Below are 22,389 nucleotides of genomic sequence, written 5' to 3' on the forward strand. Positions count from 1 at the left end.
CTAGATCTAGACCAACGAAGATGGCAGGTGGTTTGTCGATCATGGTTTCTTGGTGGCTATGAGGTGCCTGGACCGCATGGCTATGATGCATCAGACATATGACTTGGCATGAACCATGACGACGGGTACGATGAGCTCCAGGTGAAAGCCTAGCACCCACTTCGCATAATGTTGGCGACAACGGAGTCCTCATATGTCATTGCCCTCCTTGGAGGCATCGTCGTGGAGCCCCTTCACCTTCCTTGTCGGTTGGACCTTGAGCTCTCCGGTGAAACTCAACCTTTGGCCTCGATCGGAGCAGGCGCCGCATTCCATCACTTCGCCCTTAGCAGCGTCGTCTTTGGAGGTCTAGTCTTCTATCAAACAACGTTGGTTTGTGTTGTCTTGCGGTTTTGTCGTCGGCTAGGCAAGTGTGCTGCCTCGGGGCCTATGTGGAAGCCGAAGCAACGGCTTTGGAGATCGCCTTTGCGTTGCGGGATGTCGAGTCTAGTCACTTGGGTGGCATAGTCGTCGGCTCATCTGGTATGCGGCCTCAGGATTACTGTGGAAGCTGGAGCCGCATCTCCAAAGTTCTCCTTTGCATTGTTTGGTCTTTAGTCCGATCACTTGGGTGCCAGAGTCGTCAACTCGTCTAAACACGCCCTCAGGCCGTGAGTTGTTGAGGTTTGTAAGGTGAAGCGGCAACTCTGATCTTCTCACTTGGGTGGCAAAGTAGTTGGCTCATCTGGTATGCGGCCTCGGGGTCACCGTGGAAGCCCGCATCTCCGAAGTTCTCCTTCGCGTTGTTGGGTGTTCAGTCCGATCACTTGGGTGCCAGAGTCGTCGACTCGTCTAAACACGTCCTCGGCCAGTGTGTGTGAGTTGTTGAGGTTTGTAAGGTGAAGCGGGTTTGTAAGGTGAAGCGGCGACTCCGATCTTGTTGTAGTTGTAGGGTGTCGTGCCTAATCGCTTGGGTGGCGGGGTCATCAGCTCGCTTGATTTTGCAGGCTCGGGGTTGGTGTGTGTTGGTCTCATTTGTATCGCGACCCGTTTTCTTTATAAACTAGTCAATTCTTTTCTTTTGTATATCAAAAGGCAGAGCTCATGCCAGTTGCTAAAGAAAAATAAGTTTGCATTTTTCATCTCTATTTTTGATGGAGTTGCATGCAAGAGTGTTTTATGCAACTAGAGTTTAAGTTATTAAAATTGCAAGTCTTAGCTTTGATATTATTACATGTATGAATTGGCTATGAAAATTAACATGCGTTTTTCTCAACAAGAGAATTACGAAAACCCTTTTTTCCAAAGAGAAATGCTGTGCAAAAAGATATAAAAAACAGACACACCATTAAATGAATATAATGAACTTATTTAAACCATAAATGAATGTTCAAGTTAAGAAGTCAGATAAAAAAACTCTTATCCTTGTTTACGTGGCGCTCACGTATTTCATGATAAAACTTTGACCATCAAATTGACTGATAATACATGAGTTGCATGTTATAAAAATTATATCATTGGAAACTAATTTAAATACAAATGGAATGTTATACTTTATGTGACAAGTACGTTTTGTTGATCAAACTTGAACCTCAAAACGTATGTGCACCATGTACATAGCAACGGAAGGAGTAAGAGCAATAACAAACACACTAGTGCCCGCTAGTAAATTGTATGCTAGCAGTCAAATATTTAAATCATTGTCACAAAAATAATGATATACACCCAATGTAGCAACGCTACCCACACAAATAGGGGATCATGAAACATGGGTTCAATTAAGTTTTTCTCTAAAGCTTTCTACCACCTGATGATAGAAACATCATAGATGGTCCAAACAATAAAATCATGAACCCTATGAAGGAACAATTGACGTGCGCCACCAAAAGCTAACAGAGAAACTGGTAGAAAGGGATCTCACGTAATGCCACCATTTTGGTGGGATGTAAAGCAGGTCACCTTCCTCCAATATGTTGTCCATGAATTCAAGATCTTCTGTCCTTGGGAATTCCTTAACATCAATGTTGTCAAGATCTACCTGCAAAAGTGCAGAGACATTGTTTGTACAATAGTCTCATGAAGATCAATATCATTCAAAGAAATTACAGAGCATATAGCTTTAGGGCGAGAGGAACATGGATAGCTTGGACAATTACGAAGCAAGGTTGAACATGAGGATGATACATAGTCAAATATTGATTACCAAACTTGCTGAGCATCAAGGTTGCTCACTGCAGGCCACTAAAGTAGTGACCTAAAAGGTCTTATATTTCTTTACAGAGGGAGTATGTACTACTCCCTCCGTCCCACAATATAAGATCGTTTCTCAAGTTAACATAGTTCGAAAAACGATCTCATATTATGGGACGGAGGGAATAGAAGCTAGAGATCTAGCTCCATTTTCTTGGCTTGACAAATATTTTTCACCCATGCATTGATCTAGAAATACATCTGTTCCAACCACTGCACAGTTATCTGACACAGACCACGCACCTGGCTCGTATTGCTTAGCATAGTTTCCATGTGAGGGTACAAATCCTCGGAGATGGAAGCATGATAGAGTCTAATATACTTTCTGCCCAAGACCTGTCAAGAAACACATATAATAGATTTATTTAGAACCTAAATGAAATATGTCGCTCCAATTGTCACAATTAGTTAGTACTGATCCATATTAATTGTCGTTGATTTAGAACAAGTAGCTGAATTAAATGGCTAAAGGAAATACCGGCAGACACTGGGAGTAGGTGCCAGGATACAGCCATATCCAGATCGAATTTAAATTAGCGTAATGTTTTGCTAAACCTATGTTAAGTTGCACGAAAGAATCTCACCACACATATCTTCATTTGAGCATGTAAGCAAACATAACAATGAGCTCCATCCTCTCATTACAAAACTGCGAATAACATGTGTTTTCAGTGTAAAGACATAACTTCAACAAGTTTACAGCGTACTGGTCTGTGTGCAGCCCACTTTTCTAAAAAATAAAGAAGGATACGAAAAACATGAACACAAATTTAGGTGATTTTTTAAAATAGGAATCACTTAACTGGCTTGAATGAATACTGACATTCTGATATTACCCCCTTTCGGAGCAAAAGAAAAGAAGAAAAGGACTAGTCCAATGAAGTAAGCATTCTCAAGGAACCATTAGTTTGTTGTGGCAACTAATAATAGCAACCATGCAATCTATTTGTCTTACTTAATATATGAGAATGGTTACAAACATATCAAGGAACCATTAGTTTGTTGCGGCAACTAATCATAGCAACCATGCAATCAATTTGTCTTACTTAATATGTGATATTTGTTTTTTTTTATTTCAAGACTGAAATCAAGAGCATCAACCAATGAAGTGAAGTGAAGCATGCCATTCTCATAATGTACATGTGCCATATTTTTTTTGTTTTTTTTGCGAGGCATGTGCCGTTTTTATTCATTGGTATTAGTGGCCTGCTTTTAATAATAGCCACTTAAATTGAGATAGCCTGTTTCTGTGAGAGTTGACTGGGGTCTTGATTTTAGTAGGATGACGCCTGCCTAATGAAAAGCAGAGGAAACAACAAAGGAGACAGCTTGGTTCAATATATTTCCTAAAGGGGGTGTCAAATTCATATCTAAGTGCAGTCTGCAAAGTATGTAGAGAACCAGAGGTTACTGGGTGAAGTATGAATAAATCAGATTTGGGAACTTAAAGTCCCATGACTGGTAATTAATTTCCAAATAACCCCCATAACATGTTAGAAAAATTGAAGGTTTCGAAAGTAAAAAAAAAAAAAAAACGAATCCACCCCTCATGACCTCATTCACCAATCCTGTGTGACTACACCTTCGTTTGCACTACATATGCCCCTTCCCTGATGTTGACCCTTATTTCAGAGAGAAATTTACACTACATATGGGTTCTTTACATAAAGTATGCATAATTCCAATTTCCCATATTTCAGAGAGAAATTCTTTACATATAGTATTGCATAATTCCAATTTCCCATAAAAGTAAGTGTAACTCTAGTTGCAGTAACACTGTTTGGTTATCATTCATGTGATACCTGAGCAAAAAGGTTGTGATGTGGGTCATGATGCAATGGTGTGACAGTCCCATGAGGGCCAAACCAAGCATTGAGCGATTGGAGTTCCCCACCACCAGCATAACAGTACTCAGGAACCACTATGTCTTCACGAAGCTCTTTTATCTGCCAAATATTACAAAATAACGCCCAATAACTAGGTAGGAAACTAAGTCCACACATGAAAATAGAGAAAGGATGAAACTTCTCAGGAATAGGTTACCTGGTCAAACAATGGATGCTGGGCTAGATACGTCAAGTTCCCAGAACAATCGGGTGACGACATTCTCTCGAGAAAATGTGAAAATGTGATAAGGTCCTGCCTCCACTCATTACAAACATAACTTTTTCCAACCTGACACACCATTAATTATACCATTGTGCTGAGAACTTACATAACAGAAGGGAAAAGGATGCATATAACAGTATTTGACAGAAAACAAGACCTAACTCATTCAAGCCAAGCTACTATTATGGATAACACAAACAAGCTATTGCTTACGAGTGACTTGTCAACTTCACAGTAGTCAAAAGACAAACATGTATGCAACTGTTTTAAGATTTATACAATGTTTTGAAGAAATGTTAGGTATAAAAGCCGCTTTCAGGGAGTTGTCTCAAATACACATACAACACTGGTACTAGAAAATCAAGACTAGATGCTACAAAATCTTGGTCAATGATTTAAAACCAAAAGTAGGCATATACAGGGGGAAAACAGTAGCAGATGGATGGGTGGTATACAAGAGTCGGTTCAAACCACTAGAAATAATGATTGATATCATGAATAGACTGATTCGAAGCATAAACAAAACATACGCTAGGCAAGATGCAAATATCCGTATATAGAAGCATGTGAAGCAATCTGTCCATAAGAGTTAATTTCTGCCTACTGTCGAAACTAGTCTAGGTAGCACATCTCAAGCTTATAGCATAGACAGGAACATAAGGTAAATAATAAGAGGACAAATGTGGGATAGAAAAGCAAATGCAAAAATAAATACTTCCTGAGATAAGCTTGATTGAAGTCCTGGAGATGGAAATTGAGTATATGAGCCACTTGCTGGAAACCAGCCAGTTTACTGTACAATCAGATTTAATCATTCAATGCACTTCTTGAATGAAACTTCATATTATTTCCCAATTGACAGCATATTTATTTATTTAATTTTAATATCTTCTGAAGGAGGCAAAGTGGGCTTCACAATGCATACGTAGTTTAGTTGAAAAAATATTAGAATTGATTTTGTTTGCTGCATTACAGGTCAATGTAAAGCGTAAGTGTGTGAGTAATCACCTCAACAGGAATAGTGCGGTCTCCAGCTATCCTCTCTAGGTATTTTATGTCCTTCCACTTTGTCCTTGCAGGCCAATGATCAATGCAGCCGCTGAGTATAACAGGGGACTCACGTAAAAAGTAATCATGTATAAATGTCTCCAAAGAAATGCATGTCCGCCGCTCGATTCGCTTACAAGATAGGGATTTCACCGGTAGAACTTTGAGCGCCTGGGACAGATTAACATTAAGAGAGTTGCAAGAAAAAAAGGGATTAAACATAATTACAAAATTTTTTTTGGAGAAATCATATGTCCATAATCCTATGACAATTTTGAACAATATGCTTAAACTAAGTGGCGGCGCCAAACCAAAACCCTATGAGATGGCTAACCCTCTAAGAAACCTCCAAATTTGATGTAGTTTGAAACAAATATAAACAGGAATAGTAGTGCTTAGCAAAAACCTGTGGAACTAAACCCCATAAGTTGTACAATGTGCAAGGATCAAATAATTGCTAGCAAAGGTGTCCGTGCGTTGCAATGGACCCATAATAGACTACTACCCTAGTTTTGATATATATCACAAAATTGAAAAAAAAACTAGTTTTCGTGTAAATCACAAAAAATTATGTTCGAATTCATCCAAAGTATGTTCCTCTTATCTGTTTGGACAGTGGCAGAGACAGCACCTGGTGAGCCGAGCAGTTCCCGGGCTTCCATGGTGCAAGTTCACGGACTTCCTAAGTGAGAGTATGTTTGGGCAAAAAGTAATGAACTTGGCAACACTTAGATCTTGCCCAGGCTCTAAACTTGAGCTGGCTCCACCGCTGTGTTTGGATGAGGTGGGGAGGGATGGGGCTGGTCTGTAGAGATAAAGGGGTTTATGCAAATGTGGAGGTGAGTGGTGGGGTCTTCTGCAAATATGCCACAACTTACCTTGCATCCGTTAGATGCAGGTCGGATGGTAGACACACCATCATCACCAACTGGGTCTTCTATAGGAGTAGAGATATCCCAACAATACATCACTTTATATAGACATCTCTCACCTAAAGGAGTATTGACAGTGTTACGGCCCAGGGGTGCCTCATCATACCTGAAACCGGCCAGAGGCCGGCCCCCCTAGGTTGGTTCCTGCCATGGGCCATTGCACCGGCCCATGGCCCGACAACAAGGACTCAGAGGCCCTGGAGTACACGACAAGGATGCCGACGTCTAGGAGGACCCCTCCGCAACCTGCTAAGAGCATGTAACCCTAGACCCTCGGTACCCATATAAGTCGGGGCTAGCTAGTCGATACACAAGAACCCTAGAGTTGGAACTCAATCCCTCGATCATCTTTGTAACCCCTAAACACAATCAATACAACCAAGCAGGAAGTAGAGTTTTACCTCCTCTGTGAGGGCAAATCCTTCCATGTTTCCCATCCGATCTACTCGTTTGGCCAGAGTACCCTATCAAGGGATCTACCGGAAATAACTCCGGCAGTGGCAAACACAGAGATTAAAAGAGATCTACAATTGATGTCGATGTCTTCGCGTCGGGGCAGCGCATTCGGCACGATATGCTGCATCACCGATTCGATTAGCTGTCTCGGGCGTAAACCTTCGCACCAGGCCGGATTGTCTACTTAATCTGGAGTTCATCACCAGTTCGTGCATCAAGCTTGTCCTCCCGGGCTTGGCTCCTAGTCAGGCCTAGGAGCGGCCGGCAACTTTCATCAACCCGCCCACCTCCCACGTCCTCGCCAACACCGACACACTACACAACGTCCTGGAAGGAGCCGGTGATAGGAACTCGAGGACCTCAATGAGGAGATGAGCGACTCAGCCGAGAGTTGCCCGGGGCGATCCCGATATCACCACCAATCCACCTGTGGCAGGCGACGTCAACGTACGAATGATACATGGTGGAGAAGGAGGCCTCTTCGAAAGTCGCTGAAGATGTCGCCACCGAGACCGAATTGGAGGAGAAGTTGGACCAGAAATGTTGAACGTGACGATCGCAGGCATAGATCCCGCAAGCTTGAAGATGGAAGAAACACGGCAGAAGATCCTGAAGGCACTCAAGAAACCAATAAGGAGAAGAATCGCTACCTGCAAAGGCAGGACGATCTACTGCAATCCGGAGAACTGCCCCACTCCCGCCCCGACCGCTGCCTCCTAGTCGATGATGCAGCTGCACTAGCACAATCTAGGAGGGAAGTCAACACCCAGATCAATGGCCCGGTGTCACCTCTCCCGCCAGCTTTCCGCACGTTGAAAGTGCGTGCAACTAATCCCCGGGTGGTTTTGGTAATTCATAACAATATATATCTCGTTGAACTAATGTCCATTCAAGATAAATATTTCAGGATGTTCAATGATTGGCATGGTATGAAATAGAGATGTGGACCCCTCAAAATGCTAAGGACAAGGATTGGCAAAAGCTCAAGACTCTACGTTTTTGGTTAAGTGATCCAAGATCACATTGAGTCCATACAAAAGCCAATACTATTAAAAGGGGATGAGGTGTTGCTTAATGATCTATTTGCTCAAGTGCTTAGTGATATTGCTCCAAAACCATCAACCACTTTCTCCATCCAAATATGTCCAAACCCTAATTCCCAACTCGGCCACACCGATATTTTCCTACCCGGAACCACCGAGTTCTTCTGGACTTAGCCACTACCAAAACCCTAACAATTCGGTCTCACCGATATGGATCTCGGTCCCACCAAGATGGCCTTGCCAGCGCTCCGTGACTTGTTGCAATTACTTCGGTCTCACCGAGATGTTGCAATTGGTCCCACCGAGTTGGCTTGACCGATTCTCTGTTGCTTATTGCTTCACTTCGGTCCCATCGAGACGATGCGATCGGCGCCACCAAGATGAGTTTTGCCCTAAGCCCTAGCACATCGGTCCCACCGAGTTGTTCCCGTCGGTCCCACTGAAATTCCTAACGTTCATTTTTTTGCACAGGTCGATGCCACCGAGTTTTCTGATCGGTGCCACCGAGATGGGTCAAAAGTGTGTAATGGTTGGATTTTGTGTGAAGGCTATATATACATGGTGGAGAAGGAGGCGACCGAGATGGCAGAGAAGGAGGCAGTCGAGACGACGGAGAAGGAGGTAGAGGCGGCGACCGCAGATTGAGCGTGGAGGCTCGGATTGCCGGTCCGGCAGGGCACAAAATCCAATTTTTTGGACGGACTGATATTCTTTTGTGATCAGGCATGTAAAACCTACGCATACTTCCCCCTATTTGGTTGGGATCGGGGGGATGTGATCCAACACGCGCTATGTGATCAGACGGATTTGAATTTCATATTGATCGTACTTGCGGACATTTAGGGGCCAGGGTTGGATGGCCGACTCCTGCATCCATGTCCGCGGACTCGTCCTCCCTAGTCCGCGGACGGATGCGGTGTCATGTTTGGGGTCAGCGTTGGAGATGCCCTAACACCCTAATTGTATGGGGCTGAGCAACCCCCCTCTTATGCTCAAACAAGCCCTCATGTGCGCCTTCTAGTGTATGCGTCACGGGGAACGCCACCTTGTACTTTCTACCCTCTATCAATTGAATGATACGCTTCGGCATATTCACGAAAAAAAAGGTCTTGGCCGATTTTGTTGTGGAGTGGACGGAGGCCCAGCATCCTCACCGAGGAATTGATTATAAGCATTGCACCATGTACTTTGATGGTTCAAAGATGCTTCCTGGCTTGGGGGCTGGGGTCGTCTTGGTGTCTCCAACCGGTGACTTGGTACGCTATGTGCCCCAAACTGTATACACTGAACCTACAAGCTCTGATCCCAAGGGACTACCAAAATTAAACTAGCATGTGTCATGCCTGCTAGGTGTCTCAACCTGAAACTATCTAGCAGGTCAAATGGCAGCCCGGTGCATGTAGCTCCCGTTTGCGCGGGGTCCGGGGCAGGGTCTGACCACTTTGGGTCTTCAATACGCAGCCTTTCCTACATTTCTGCGCCAAGGTTTCCCTTCCTGAAATTATCTAGCAGGTCATTAAACTTAATCGGACAAGTTAAATCATTAGGTCACTATGGTTGCTAAGTGTCTGCTAGGTGCTAGAAATTGTGGTACTTATGTACACTTAGTATATCATCGCACTGAACCAATCCATCTGCCACATCCCCCCTGCCTAAATGACTAACCTATTCAGAAGAACAGATTCGGCCATTTATGAATTTATGAGATAAACTGAATTATAAAGCTAAAGCATGCATTGGTTCTTCTTCTTGTTTGGGACAAAAGGCTTAGAAGAAGAAGAAGAAGAAGAAGAAGATCTTCTTCTTCTTCTTCTTCTAAGCCTTTTGTCCAAACAAGTTGGGGTAGGCTAGATATGAAACCCTTTCACGAGGACTTTCCAGGAGGTCACCCATCCTAGCACTACTCTCGCCCAAATGGGTTTCATACCCAAAGGACTGGCTAGTTTTTACGTTAGCTCGCCAAGCCTATCACAACCCTTATATATGAAACCCTTTCACAAGGACTTCCCAGGAGGTCACCCATCCTAGTACTACTCTCGCTCAAATGGGTTTTATACCCATGAGACTGGCTAATTTTTACATTGGCTCGCCAAACCTATCACAACCCTCCTTTACCCGGGCTTGGGACCGGCTATGCCTTGGTAGCCAAAAATTGGCTAGCCAATATTTCGGCATACGAACATTTGGGAATCCCAAAACCTGCCAATAGAGAATTAGCAAAATAAATTGCCTAAACATTCTGGCTGCAACCTAGGATGCAAAATGTAACACTGGCTGCAACGCGCACAGGAGATATTGGCCCACTTGAGGCTTTCGAGCCAGTGATGCAGAAAAATTGTCTCGAGGGAACCACTCGGCCGAACAAATTACCGGAAATACCAGCATACTGCTAGTAATTCTAGCTCTGCATTTTCATGCACCAATCTTAAAAAAGGAAACTCACAATTGGCAGGCCAACAGAATAGAAGTACTCACATCGCCGAGGTCTCGATTCCTACTGAGCCCTTCCCTCCACCTCTCCACGTTTCTGCCGGCGTCTCCCGCACCGTCGCCTTCGCCCTCGCGATTTCCATTGGCAGGGACCTGCGCAATAGCTGCTTCGAGCTCTGCGCGGAGGAGGTCGCCACCCATGATGAGGCCCATGTCGAGCGCTCGGAGCGCCGCGCGTCGGTCGTCACCGGCGCGGAGGCTCGCGACATGGAGACAAGCGAGCGCGTAGGCGTGCCGCCACGCAGGCTCCACCTCGCTCCACGGCCCCGAGTGCAGCTGCTCCCAGGCCATCTCCCGCGCCGCCTCCGCCGCGCGCAGGTCCCCCGCGGCCGCCTTCTCCGCGGAGGCCACGAAGGCGAAGCCTCCCTCCTCGGTGATCTGCCGCAGGAGCATCGCCCGCTTCTCTCCTCCCGCCGCCGCCGCCGCTGTACCCGTCGGCTCGCCGGTGTCCATCTCGGAGTCGCTGAGCCCTTGGAAAAGCGCAAAAGCGGAGGTGATGAGGAGTGGAAAGGGAAGGAGATATTTTCGGGTGCCCCTGTGGGTCCGTGGTCGTTGCGCTGCTTACTCGGATTCGGGTGTGAGGTGGATTGATTGGATTTACGATTGTGCCCTCACTCCTAGTAAGACATGAGATATTTTCGAGCCGGATACTTGAGCTCAGATGTGAGGCAGAGGAGCAAGATTTACTTTTCTACCCTTGATCGTGGTCAGGCTAAGATATTTTCTGAGTAAAGATATTTGTACGTGAACGGCTAGTAAAGACCGCGGGAGTATCGGTGTATCACAACTTCACAAGGTTCCCTCCCTAGTCACGTTGACGTATTTTCGAGCTACATAAATACTATACTTCTTCCTATTGAAAAGAGTGTGCGTCCATCACACTTATTTTGGATCGAACGAAATACCTCCGTTCACATTCTTATGAGATGTTTTAGATATTTCAATATAGACCGCATAAAACTCAAATAAGTAAACAAATATATTAAAAATATGTCTATATACATCCGATTCATAAAAAAGTTAAAACAACTTATATTCTTAAACAGAAGGAGAATAACCTTTTGACGGGGCGAAAGGTTGGAGCACCGATTCATATGCAAATGGTATTGATAATTTCCATTTCAAAACTGTATTCGCATATGTTTTTAAGAATATGTGATGCATTTACTCCCCCCGTTCCTAAATATTTGTCTTTTTAGAGATTCCAAATGGACTACCATATACGGATGTATATAGACATATTTTAGAGTGTAGATTCACTCATTTTGCTCCGTATGTAGTCATTTGTTGAAATCTCTAGAAAGACAAATATTTAGGAAACGGGGGGGGGGGGGGGGGGGGGTTACATGATATGTAACCGGGAATGTTGTTCAACTATTTGAATGATGTTTCTCGTGAACTATTTGCAAGTGATTATGTCCGTACTATGATAGTATTTGCCTTGATGTATACTAATGACAGACAACGAATATCATTACCCATGTCCTTCTTTGGCTGACTAGGGCTACTCGATAGCCGGTGAAACAGCGCATGCGGCCGCGGTATCCAAAGGTTGGGCAGACATTCCAAAACACGCGCATTCGAGCAGTTGCATCGTTGATAGGCCTGGCAGATACCCCAAAGCACAACCGGGCCATCGCAGGCGGGTTTGCAAATCTACTCCTCTATACAATGACTTGAAAATACAGCTCGTGCAATAATGCAAATTGATGGCGTCGGATTCCCCACCCAGAGTTGTGCAGTTTGGTCACGTTTAATTCGGTAGACAATTGAAGTGGTGTGCCTTCTTGTGTACCCGGTTGAGCAATGCCGACTGGTAGGGCCCCGAACATCCATCTAGGCGATGAGTCGGGCACACCGGTTGTTGGGGATATAACCCCACAGTGTGACCCGCCCAGGAGGGGCCGGGTTACACTGTTGGCGACTCAGTAATAAAGTTAAGAAGGCCCAAGAAGCCAAGACATGAAAGCCTGGAGGCGGCTTACGACGTGTGAGGGAGTCCTGGATTATGGGGTCCTCGGGTGTCCGGGCTGTGTGGGGCCGGACTGATGGGCCGTGAAGATACAAGATAGAAGGCCTTCCCCCGTGTCCGGATGGAACTCTCCTTTGCGTGGATGGCAAGTTTGGCGTCCGATGTATAGTTTCCTTTTTCTGTGAACCGACTCAGTACAACCCTAGGCCCCTCTGGTGTCTATATAAACCGGAGGGTTTAGTCCGTAGATGCTATCAGAATTTATATAGGCTAGACATCTAGGGTTTAGCCATTACGACCTCGAGGTAGATCAACTCTTGTAACCCCTATACTCATCAAAGTCAATCAAGTAGGAAGTAGGGTATTACCTCCATTAAGAGGGCCCGAACCTGGGTAAACATCGTGTCCCCTTTGTCTCCTGTTACCTTCGATCTTCAGACGCACAATTCAGGACCCCCTACCCGAGATCGGCTGATTTTGACACCGACATTGGTGCTTTCATTGAGAGTTCCACTGTGTCATCGGCAGAAGGTTCGATGGCTCATTTGATCATCAACAACGATGCTGTTTCTGGGGAAACTTTCCTTCCCGGTCAACTTTTTGTGTTCGGTGGCTTCGCTCTGCGTGCCAATTCAATTGGTCACCTTGAACAGATCGACAGCTATGCCCCTGGTCATCAGATCAGATTCAGAAGGCTGAATTACGTCGCCGACATCCGAGGAGACTTGATCTTCAAAGCGTTCACAGCCTCGACCACCGAAGGAGACCCATCAGATCCATCATCAGGCACCGTTCAAGGACCAACTATCGTTCCTACCCTAGCCTTAGATCCAGAGCGGGCCACTTCATCCGAAGAAGGGTTTCTGAAACCCACCGGACTCCGTTCTCCTACGGAGCTCTTATCCGGAGACCCAGAGGCAACTATGTCTTCAGTGAGCCTGGAATCAAGCCGGACTCTCCCCGTCATCAGAAAGCCGAACTCGCCTCTGGATACCTACTCCGAACTCTCAAGGTCTGCGTCTAGTGAGCACAGCCTGGCTGCCGTGCCTAGCCCCGCAGGACCTCGGTCCCCCGTCCAGCCTTCACTCTTAAGCGAGGCCTTAGACTTAATGCGATCCCTCGCCATTACGGAAGTATCGCCTCCGTGTTGGGGAACGTAGTAATTTCAAAAAAATTCCTACGCACACGCAAGATCATGGTGATGCATAGCAACGAGAGGGGAGAGTGTCGTCCACATACCCTTGTAGACCGTTAAGCGGAAGTGTTATGACAACGCGGTTGATGTAGTTGTACGTCTTCACGATCGACCGATCCTCAGTACCGAACGTACGACACCTCCGCGTTCAGCACACGTTCAGCTCGGTGACGTCCCGCGAACTCACGATCCAGTAGAGCTCGAGGGATAGTTTCGTCAGCACGACGGCGTCGTGACGATGTTGATGAAGCTACCGTCGCAGGGCTTCGCCTAAGCACCACTACGATATGACCGAGGTGGATTATGGTGGAGGGGGGCACCGCACACAGCTGGGAGAGATGATGGGATCATCTCGGAGAGAAGCACGCCGGTTGGAAATAGAATTGGGATGTCAATCTCGATAAATAAGAAGGATTAGTGTTCACATAGAAATATGAGAACACCGCTTAGGAAAAGGTATGGAATCAACACTTGTCTTCGAAGCAACTCGAATACCACAAACCAAAACAAACAAAGGATTGGCTTGCAGAATAAGCCGGAAACAAACATATGATAGAGATTTACCCAATCCCATATCATGCATCTGTCCGAAAGATATTCTAGGAGCTACTTGAATTCTCACTTATAAACTCCCAAAACTTTCTGGTTATGCAATCTCGTGTTGGGGATACAGGGGACGCAATATATCTCACCCAAACTAACAATCCCTAGATCCAGCTGTATCCATCCATCAACACATAACCAAGACAACTCCGGAAATCATGTACCTCAACCTTCGAAAATCATCCGTTATACGAGTTATGGCAATACTCCTGAACTCCCGCCCCAGTACTGGGTGGCATCGAGGTGATCTCACCAACAAACTGCATAAAAGAGATTTTGATGTCGGCCAAACTCAGGTATTCCAAAACTGCAACGATAAAATTGTGACGACAACACCTCGGAGCTCAACTCCCCGGGACACTGTCACAACCCCTAAATGTCAGGAGGCACCAAGAACAATGTTCTCGTCACAAAACCATCGGAACGATTCCAAAATACCCGCGTGATCCTAAAAAAAATTAGTGAAATTTGAGGAGAGGAAAGTCAAAACATCTACGTCAGGAGACCTCACCAGAGCGACGAAGGGACTGAGGAGTAAAAAGAATCCTACTCTCCGATATATATAATCCTAAGACTCAAAACATTTTTGTTCTAGACTCAACAACGCCAGTGATTCGATCAAGCAGGGGGCTCCTAAGTCGGGGATGGCTCTGATTACCAACTTGTAACACCCACGATGCGGCTATATCTCTCACGTGTCGAGGCACGACTTAGAGTCATAACCGCATTGTAGGTTTGTCACAAGAAGGGTCATCTTCACACAATCCCATGTAATGAACAAGAATGGGATAAAGAGGGTTGGCTTACAATCGCCACTTCACACAATACTTAAATAAATCATACATCATTCAAAATACACACATAGACCGACTACGGTCAAAACCAAATGAAAAGAAGATAACCCCAAATGGTAGATCCCCGATCGTCCCAACTGGGCTCCACTACTGATCATCAGGAAACAAAACATAGTAACGACCAAGGTCCTCGTCGAACTCCCACTTGAGCTCGGTTGCGTCACCTGCACTGGTATCAAAGGCACCTGCAACTGTTTTGGTAGAATCTGTGAGTCACGAGGACTTAGCAATCTCACACCTGCGAGATCAAGACTATTTAAGCTTATAGGAAGGATGGGGTAATGATGTGGAGCTGCAGCAAGCACTAAGCAAATATGGTGGCTAACATACGCAAATAAGAGCGAGAAGAGGAGCAACGCCACGGTCGAGAAGCTAGAAGTGACCAAGAAGTGATCCTGAAACTACTTACGTTCATACGTAACACAAGACCGTGTTCACTTCCCGAACTCCGGCGAAAAGAGACCATCACGGCTACACACGCAGTTGATGCATTTTAATTAAGTCAAGTGTCAAGTTCTCTACAACCGGACATTAACAAATTCCCATCTTCCACATAACCGCGGGCACGGCTCTCGAAAGTTTATACCCTGCAGGGGTGTCCCAACTTAGCCCATCACAAGCTCTCACGGTCAACGAAGGATATTCCTTCTCCCAGGAAGACCCGGTCAGTCTCGGAATCCCGGTTACAAGACATTTCGACAATGGTAAAACAAGACCGGCAAAGCCGCCCGATGTGCCGACAATCCCGATAGGAGCTGCACATATCTTGTTCTCAGGCAACACCGGATGAGCACTACGTACAACTAAAACCAGACCTCAAGTTTCCCCGAGGGGGCGCTGCAAGTGGCTCTAGTTCGGACCAACACTTAGAGAAGCATTGGCCCAGGGGGGTTAAAATAAAGATGACCCTCGGGTTGGCCGACCCAAGGGAAGGATAATAGGTTGTTAGGCAAATGTAAAACCAAGGTTGGGCCTTGCTGGAGGAGTTTTATTCAAAGCGAACTGTCAAGGGGTTCCCATAACACCCAACCACATAAGGAACGCAAAATCAAGGAACATAACACCGGTATGACGGAAACTAGGGCGGCAAGAGTGGAACAAAGCACCAAGCATAAGGCCGAGCCTTCCACCCTTTACCAAGTATATAAATGCATTAATTAAAATAAGAGATATTGTGATATCCCAACATATCCATGTTCCAACATGGAACAAACTTCATCTTCGCCTGCAACTAGCAACGCTATAAGAGGGGCTGAGCAAAAGCGGTAACTTAGCCAAACAACGGTTTGCTAGGAAAGGATGGTTAGAGGCTTGACATGGCAGTATGGGAGGCATGATAAACAAGTGGTAGGTAGTGCAAACATAGCGATAGAGCGAACAACTAGAAAAGCAAAGATAGAAGTGATTTCGAGGGTATGGTCATCTTGCCTGAGATCCCGCAAGGAAGAAGAATGAGTCCATGAAGAAGACAAACGGGCGTAGTCGAACGAATCCTCACAACTCCGGAACGAAACCGAAACTAACGAGAGAAGCAAACCGGAAAGAAGCAAACAACACGGTAAAAAACCAAGCATAATCATGGCATGATGCACAATCAAGTATGATGCATGTCCGATTTAATGAGCATCGCATGGCAAAGTGCAATAAACAACACTATAAATTAAGTGGAGCTCAATATGCAACGACTTGCATATTGACGAAACACCACATGACTCATTTAGTTCTCTCTCGGTTATGTACCCAACAATATTAAATGTTGTTAAACATGAAAGAGGTGAAGCATAAGTAAACTAACTATTTAGGCAAGTTTAAATGAGGCCGGAACAACAAATAACAATTCCGGAAAATCCTCATATGCATATTTCGAATTTGCTACTGTTCTGCCCTAAACACAATTTTAATGTTTTTAAACAGCAAAATGAAGTGCACCATGTTAAACTAGGCATTTTTCTACCCCATTTACATATAAAGTTTATTTAAAATGGAGCTACGGTTATTTAGTTATGAAATAAAACATTTTAACATGGCATTTAAGCAAATTTAATCAAACAGTATTTTAAACATTTTAAACATAGATGAAAGTAGCATATTATGAAACTAGATGAAAAACTAAGCATTTTACATATTTAAACCATTTTAAACTGATGCATGGTTAATTAGTTATTACATGCATGAACAGGAGGGTTTTTCTGCAAATCTGCACTCTCTGGATAAATAGCTAAATCGCAGATCTGGAAAAAAACAAGACACTGGCAGAAACTGAATGGACCAACAGTGCACAGGGGCAATCGGGTAGATGGGCTTGGGGTTCTCACCATGGGCCAAGCCCAGGTCGGTGAAGCAGCAGGCCAGCGGGAAGCTGGACTTGGGCTTCGCATGCAGATCGAAGCGAGGCAGGGCGAGGTCAACGCGCGGTCGAGCGATGTGGAGCGCTGCTCGACCTGAAGCAAAGGGGATGCAGGGGAAGCAGGGCGGCGATGGTGCTGGCGGCGACGGGATCCGGGCGAAGAGGGCCATGGCGCGACGCGGGCGCTGGAACGGGTCTACGCAGGGGGGCGGCAACGCTAGCTCGTTCGCTCGAACCGGATGAAGCAGAGGCGACGGCGAGGGATTTGGTGCGGGGTCATGGGGCTCCGGCAGCAGAGGCGCGCCCATGGCGAGGCAGGGGCGCGGACGACGCGGAGACGGCCAGATCCGGGCGGCGTCGCTCCCGACAAGAACTTGGCGGCGGCGGTTCCTTGCTGCGGCAAGTACAGGGAGAGAGAGATGTGAGAGAGAGCGTTAGGGAAGGGAGAGAGACAGGGGAGGAGAGGAGCGGGACGAGGCCGGTCCTGGACATTGTTGCCGACGGCGGGGTCGCCGGAGGGCGCGGCCTGCGGGTTGGTCGCCAGCTCAGGCAGAAGAGCTCGCCGGCTCACGCGAGGGTTGCGGGCACGGGGCGGCTCGGCCTCGGGAACCAGAGAAGGCGCACAGGGAGGAGCTGCTGGAGGACGAGGTGGTGGCACACGAGGTGAAGCTCAAGGTGCTCGTCGATGCGCGGCTGGGCTACGGAGAAGATCAGTGGAAGGCGCTGGTTGGGTGGATCGCGTTGTGGTTGGGCAGATTGGTGGATCTGGAGGGATCCCGAGGAAGGTGGAGGCTAGTCGGGGAAGGATCCCGAGGAATAGGGTGAGTGGGTGGCGGCGCAAGGAGGGGAATAGGTTTAGGCTAGGGTTGGACTGATTTGGTAGGTGGTGGTCTTATATATAGTAAGTGAATTTTTGATAGGGGCATTTGGTCCCTCCAATTTTAATCGGACGGTCCCGAATAAATAGCTTAGGGGAGTCCACAAGAAACCGAAGATAAATTAGGGATGTTTGGGGATGATCTGTATGCAACGGTGATGACTGAGCGGTTCTGGTTCGGGGCAGTTTCGGACGCGCACGCGAGGGGCTTGACGAAAGGCCGTGGAGACAAGGGGGTTTGATGGGCTCAGAGAAGAGAGAGAAGAGAGCGGTCTGATTGATCTGAGAGGAGGTCAATAGAGACAAGAAGAAGCGCCAACTACGAGCAGATGCAAGTTTTTAAAACATGACGACAACGGAGTGCCGATGCAATCACTACAAAAAAATACACTTCCGTGATGATACGTGTTTGTCACAGTAGGTCGCGTTTTTTGTCATGCATGTACATCCATGACGATTTTATGACAGAATCAAGATAGTCATACCTGTGTTGTCGTAGAAGTGTTCCATGACATTACCAAAATTATCATCACGAAAGTGTCCACTTCCATGACGATAAATCGCGCGTCACAGAAGTTCTTTCGTCAAGGGTGACCGACACGTGGCATCCACCGTAACGGAACGCCGTTAAGCTATCGGGTCGGGTTTTGGATCCGATAACCCGTTAACAGCCCCGACCAATGGGAAATTTCCACATGTAAAATTCTTATTGGCCGGACGAAACACGTGTCAGCTCGTTAGTGGGTCAGATAGGCGCCTATGATATGTCGACACGTGCCACGGCCCACCACTGGCCCATTTAGCTTACAAAGCCGGCCCGTTTGACTTGGTCAAAAGTTAACGGGCTGGCCCATGAAAAGCCTGTTAACGGCCTCTTCGCAAATAGCCCATTTTACGCCGCGTTAACTCACGGCCCGTTAGGCCCTAAAGGAAATCGGCCCAACAACGTCATGTGGGCCGTCGAATATAACACCAACCCATTTCACTTTCGGCCCATGTATGGCCCACGACGTCTTTCGGCCCATATGAGGCCTTCGTATCTTTCGGCCCTTTACAGGCCCACGGTGACTCTAGCCCATAATGAACAGTAATTTTCTTTATACCCGTTAACGGCCCGTGATTTACATGGGCCGTTTCCAGCCCATGTTAGCTTTCGGCCTATTGACGGCCCATACGTTCTTGGCCTCCTTTTCGGCCCTCGATTACTTCCGGCCCGTTACTGGCCTGTTCCCCTAATGGGCCAAATTCGCCCCATGGCAAGAGTCGGCCCATTACTGGCCTGTTCCCCTAATGGGACAAATTCGGCCCACGGCAAGAGTCGGCCCGTTACTGGCCTATTACCCTAATGGGCCAAATTCGGCCCATGGCAAGAGTCGGCCTGTTTCTGGCTTGTTAACCCGTTGCGCCGTTTCCAGCCCGTCCTATATTCTGGCCCATTAACGACCCGTTATGCCTGTGACAGAATTAAGCCTTTGCTGTCCTACGGCCTGTTACCGTGCTGGGCCGATACCAATTACGCCCGATTACGGCCCATGTAGACCCATTTATCCGACGGCCCGAGGCCCACCGATTACAGGCCCATTTATCGACGACCCGTAGGAGACCCATGGATCCTACGGCCCGTATATGGCCCATGGTAGTTGCGGCCACTAGCAAACCAGGGAAAAAGAAGACTAGGAAATAAATAAGGCCGAAACTAACGCTAGGCTATTAAGGCGATTGCACAGATTACATCCACTCGGCATCAAAGATCGCCACCAGTGCAAATATAGGGAACACCCTACACTATACAAAAATGGCTTGCTGTTTTCTTCAGCCGGTGGCTGCACGTTAAGAATAAATTTTGTATCGCACCAAAATAAATTACAACTATATAACAAAAGGAAGGTTGGCATAAAACTTAACAGTCTAGCAGATAAATGCACCACCAGAAGTTTAGAAGCTCAGTTCATTTGACCCGACTGTTACGTTTTCATGTTGTATTGTCCGATGGAGCACCATAACCCTTGCCTTCATTTCCCCTAGGCTCCTGAACAACATAGCAAATGTCTGATAGTCTGGTTTCAAAACCATGCATATCTTGACGACATTGAGCAATGTTTCTCCTTGTTTCACAAAGGGTCTCTGTTAGGGAATGGACTTGTGTCTGGAGCGCAGATACAACATTGCTTTGAGCTTGCATATCTTGATCATGAGGCAGTTTGGACGATATTGCCTTAACAACCAACCCAGTATTACGCAGGAATGTGCTTTTGGCACTGTTAGTGGACAGGTACTGACCCACTGCAGCAAGAGCTGACATTGCGGTTATAGTTGCCTCGCCACCTTCAGAAGGTGGCGATTCCACCATTTTTTCCATAGCTTGCTGAAAAGTTGAGGTTTTACATTAGTAGTACCAGAACAGAAGATATTAAGGAGGCAGCAAAACCGAACAAAATAGCTTTGGTCTATATACAGAACTTATTCTGGTGAACCCATGTAAAATATTAGTTGTATTTTATTGCAAAGTACAAATAAAACGAGGTTCCAAACATATGACCATGTACCATTGCTAATGTATTGTCTATTTCTTCACATTGTATTGAGGGCTAAGGATAAAGAGACGAAGTTTATAATACGGTAAGCATAGTATGACATCATTCATATCACAAAACAACTGAGAACAGACAAACAGGCAATTGTAACGTTGTGTGGGCAAGTCCAGCACGGAACTAGATTACGGGTCAAGATCAAAGGAACACCACTCCTCTCTTTTAAACCTTGTAAGGTGCAATGATACGCTAAGACAATTGTGTATAAAATTGAAAAGAGTAATAGACACTGGCTGCAAACCATGCAGTTCAAGGCACAAGTTAGAGTAAGTAGTAGTTAAAAGGCATGAGGATTAAGGACTTACAACAGCGGCTTTGACTGGTGTAGTCATGCCCTTCTTCTTGCTGGTGTGACAGTCCTTGAAGATTTCCACAGCATTTGGTTTAGGTACTTTTTGGTCCTTGCGGGCTTTCCTCTGCATTTCGAACAAGTCAATATAGATCTGATAATATGGTACAGCGAAAAGAGTGAAACAGCAGCTAATTACAAGAGCCTCGCAGTGTGCAATATAGCTACGAGATCATGTCGTCTGTTGGAATTTCACTTTCGTACGGTTGGCCTTGTTCTTTGAACAGTTCACCTACAAGAAGATAGATTTGTGTGGCACATGCGTAAATAGGACTTCAACATGTGATCTGATCACATTTATATAATGTACCTGATACTTCAGATCAGACCAGTGTTTAACAAGGCCCCTCCAGTCTTCATCCGATATATTTTCCACTGGAGATGTTTGGGAAAGTTCACTGTTAGCCTTGCCTTCAAAGTGAGTTTTCCTCAAGTTATACCGATACTGTCGCAGAGGAGACTTGAAAACATGGGTGCAAGCTTGTCTGGTTGCATCATCTTGGCTATCCAACTTGAACCTCATATGTTGAAAATTATGGGAGTCTCATTATCAGCAACCTAGAAAGTATGGGACAGAGCAAGACGATATTACTAGTTTCCATACATAACCATACTTACAGATAAATGGCCGAGGAAGGTGTTGAACTGGGTTTCGTCTTTGTCATTCCTGTACTGAATCCATGTTGGGAGGATACGTACATGACACCTAACGGCAACCGCTGCCTCTGATACTAACTTGGCTGACTCTGTAGCATCACGTGGCCTTTTTAAACCTGCCTCAGAACGGATCTCCATTCTTCCTCCTCTAGATTTAGTCAACCTATCGAGCATTATCCCTAATGTTTGTTTCCTCTTGCGCCTAGGTGCTAGTCCAACAACGAACATAGGAAGTGTTAGTGTACATCAAACTGTGAGACTACATATAAAGAAGCATGCAACTGTAATTTGACTCCAGCAACTACCTTCTTGCTGTTGAAGCTCACAAGGTTCATCTGATATTGCCAACTCGTCTTGTGTCAAGAGTGCTTGGGAAGTAGTGTCAGGTGGCAAGGGAGCTTGGGAACGTGCTGCTAGCTCAGTTGACGCACGAGTAAGTCGTGCAGCTGGTAGTACTGTGGTAGGTGTTGCAAGAACTAGGGTTGTCTCTGCTTGTTTGGTGGCAGCTATTTGTTTCTGTTTGGCTTTTTTTGCAACTCATGTAGCATGGGATGCCGTGTTTGTAGAATTTTCTGCTGGACTTTGACCTTCTATTGCACCATCAGTACCAGCAGAATCTGCAGGATTCATCCGCTTCT

At 46.0% G+C, this 22,389-nt stretch overlaps 1 protein-coding gene across 2 annotated transcripts; it reads right to left on the minus strand.

Annotated features, from left to right (window-relative positions):
- Nucleotides 1–1,618: 1,618 nt before the first annotated feature.
- On the minus strand, nt 1,619–10,845 carry LOC123165350 (lysine-specific demethylase JMJ30). Of its 2 annotated transcripts, XR_006482935.1 has the most exons (7): nt 10,292–10,845; nt 5,347–5,556; nt 4,273–4,404; nt 4,032–4,175; nt 2,814–2,878; nt 2,473–2,565; nt 1,837–2,017 (listed from the first exon to the last, which is right to left on the minus strand). XR_006482935.1 is itself a non-coding variant. In XM_044582978.1 (6 exons), exons 1-6 carry the CDS (start codon nt 10,757–10,759, stop codon nt 1,835–1,837), a joined length of 1,230 nt encoding a protein of 409 aa, XP_044438913.1. In that variant the 5' UTR covers nt 10,760–10,841; the 3' UTR covers nt 1,619–1,834. The 2 variants fall into 2 exon arrangements, 1 of the variants encoding a protein (XP_044438913.1); XM_044582978.1 differs by lacking the exon at nt 2,814–2,878 and having other exon boundaries at nt 1,619–2,017; nt 10,292–10,841.
- Between the last annotated feature and the right edge of the window lie 11,544 nt (nt 10,846–22,389).

The sequence above is a fragment of the Triticum aestivum genome, chromosome 7D, assembly GCF_018294505.1.
Source record: "Triticum aestivum cultivar Chinese Spring chromosome 7D, IWGSC CS RefSeq v2.1, whole genome shotgun sequence".
Classification (NCBI taxonomy): domain Eukaryota; kingdom Viridiplantae; phylum Streptophyta; class Magnoliopsida; order Poales; family Poaceae; genus Triticum; species Triticum aestivum.

What these genes read in the sequence shown, in the direction of transcription:
- LOC123165350 (XM_044582978.1), bottom strand. Translation starts at nt 10,759, where the DNA reads ATGGACACCGGCGAGCCGACGGGTACAGCGGCGGCGGCGGCGGGAGGA. An exon ending in AGCATCCATTGTTTGACCAG is followed by an intron (nt 4,176 to 4,272) that starts GTAACCTATTCC and finishes AATATTTGGCAG; the next exon opens with ATAAAAGAGCTTCGTGAAGA. An exon ending in ATCACAACCTTTTTGCTCAG is followed by an intron (nt 2,566 to 4,031) that starts GTATCACATGAA and finishes GTTTCTTGACAG; the next exon opens with GTCTTGGGCAGAAAGTATAT.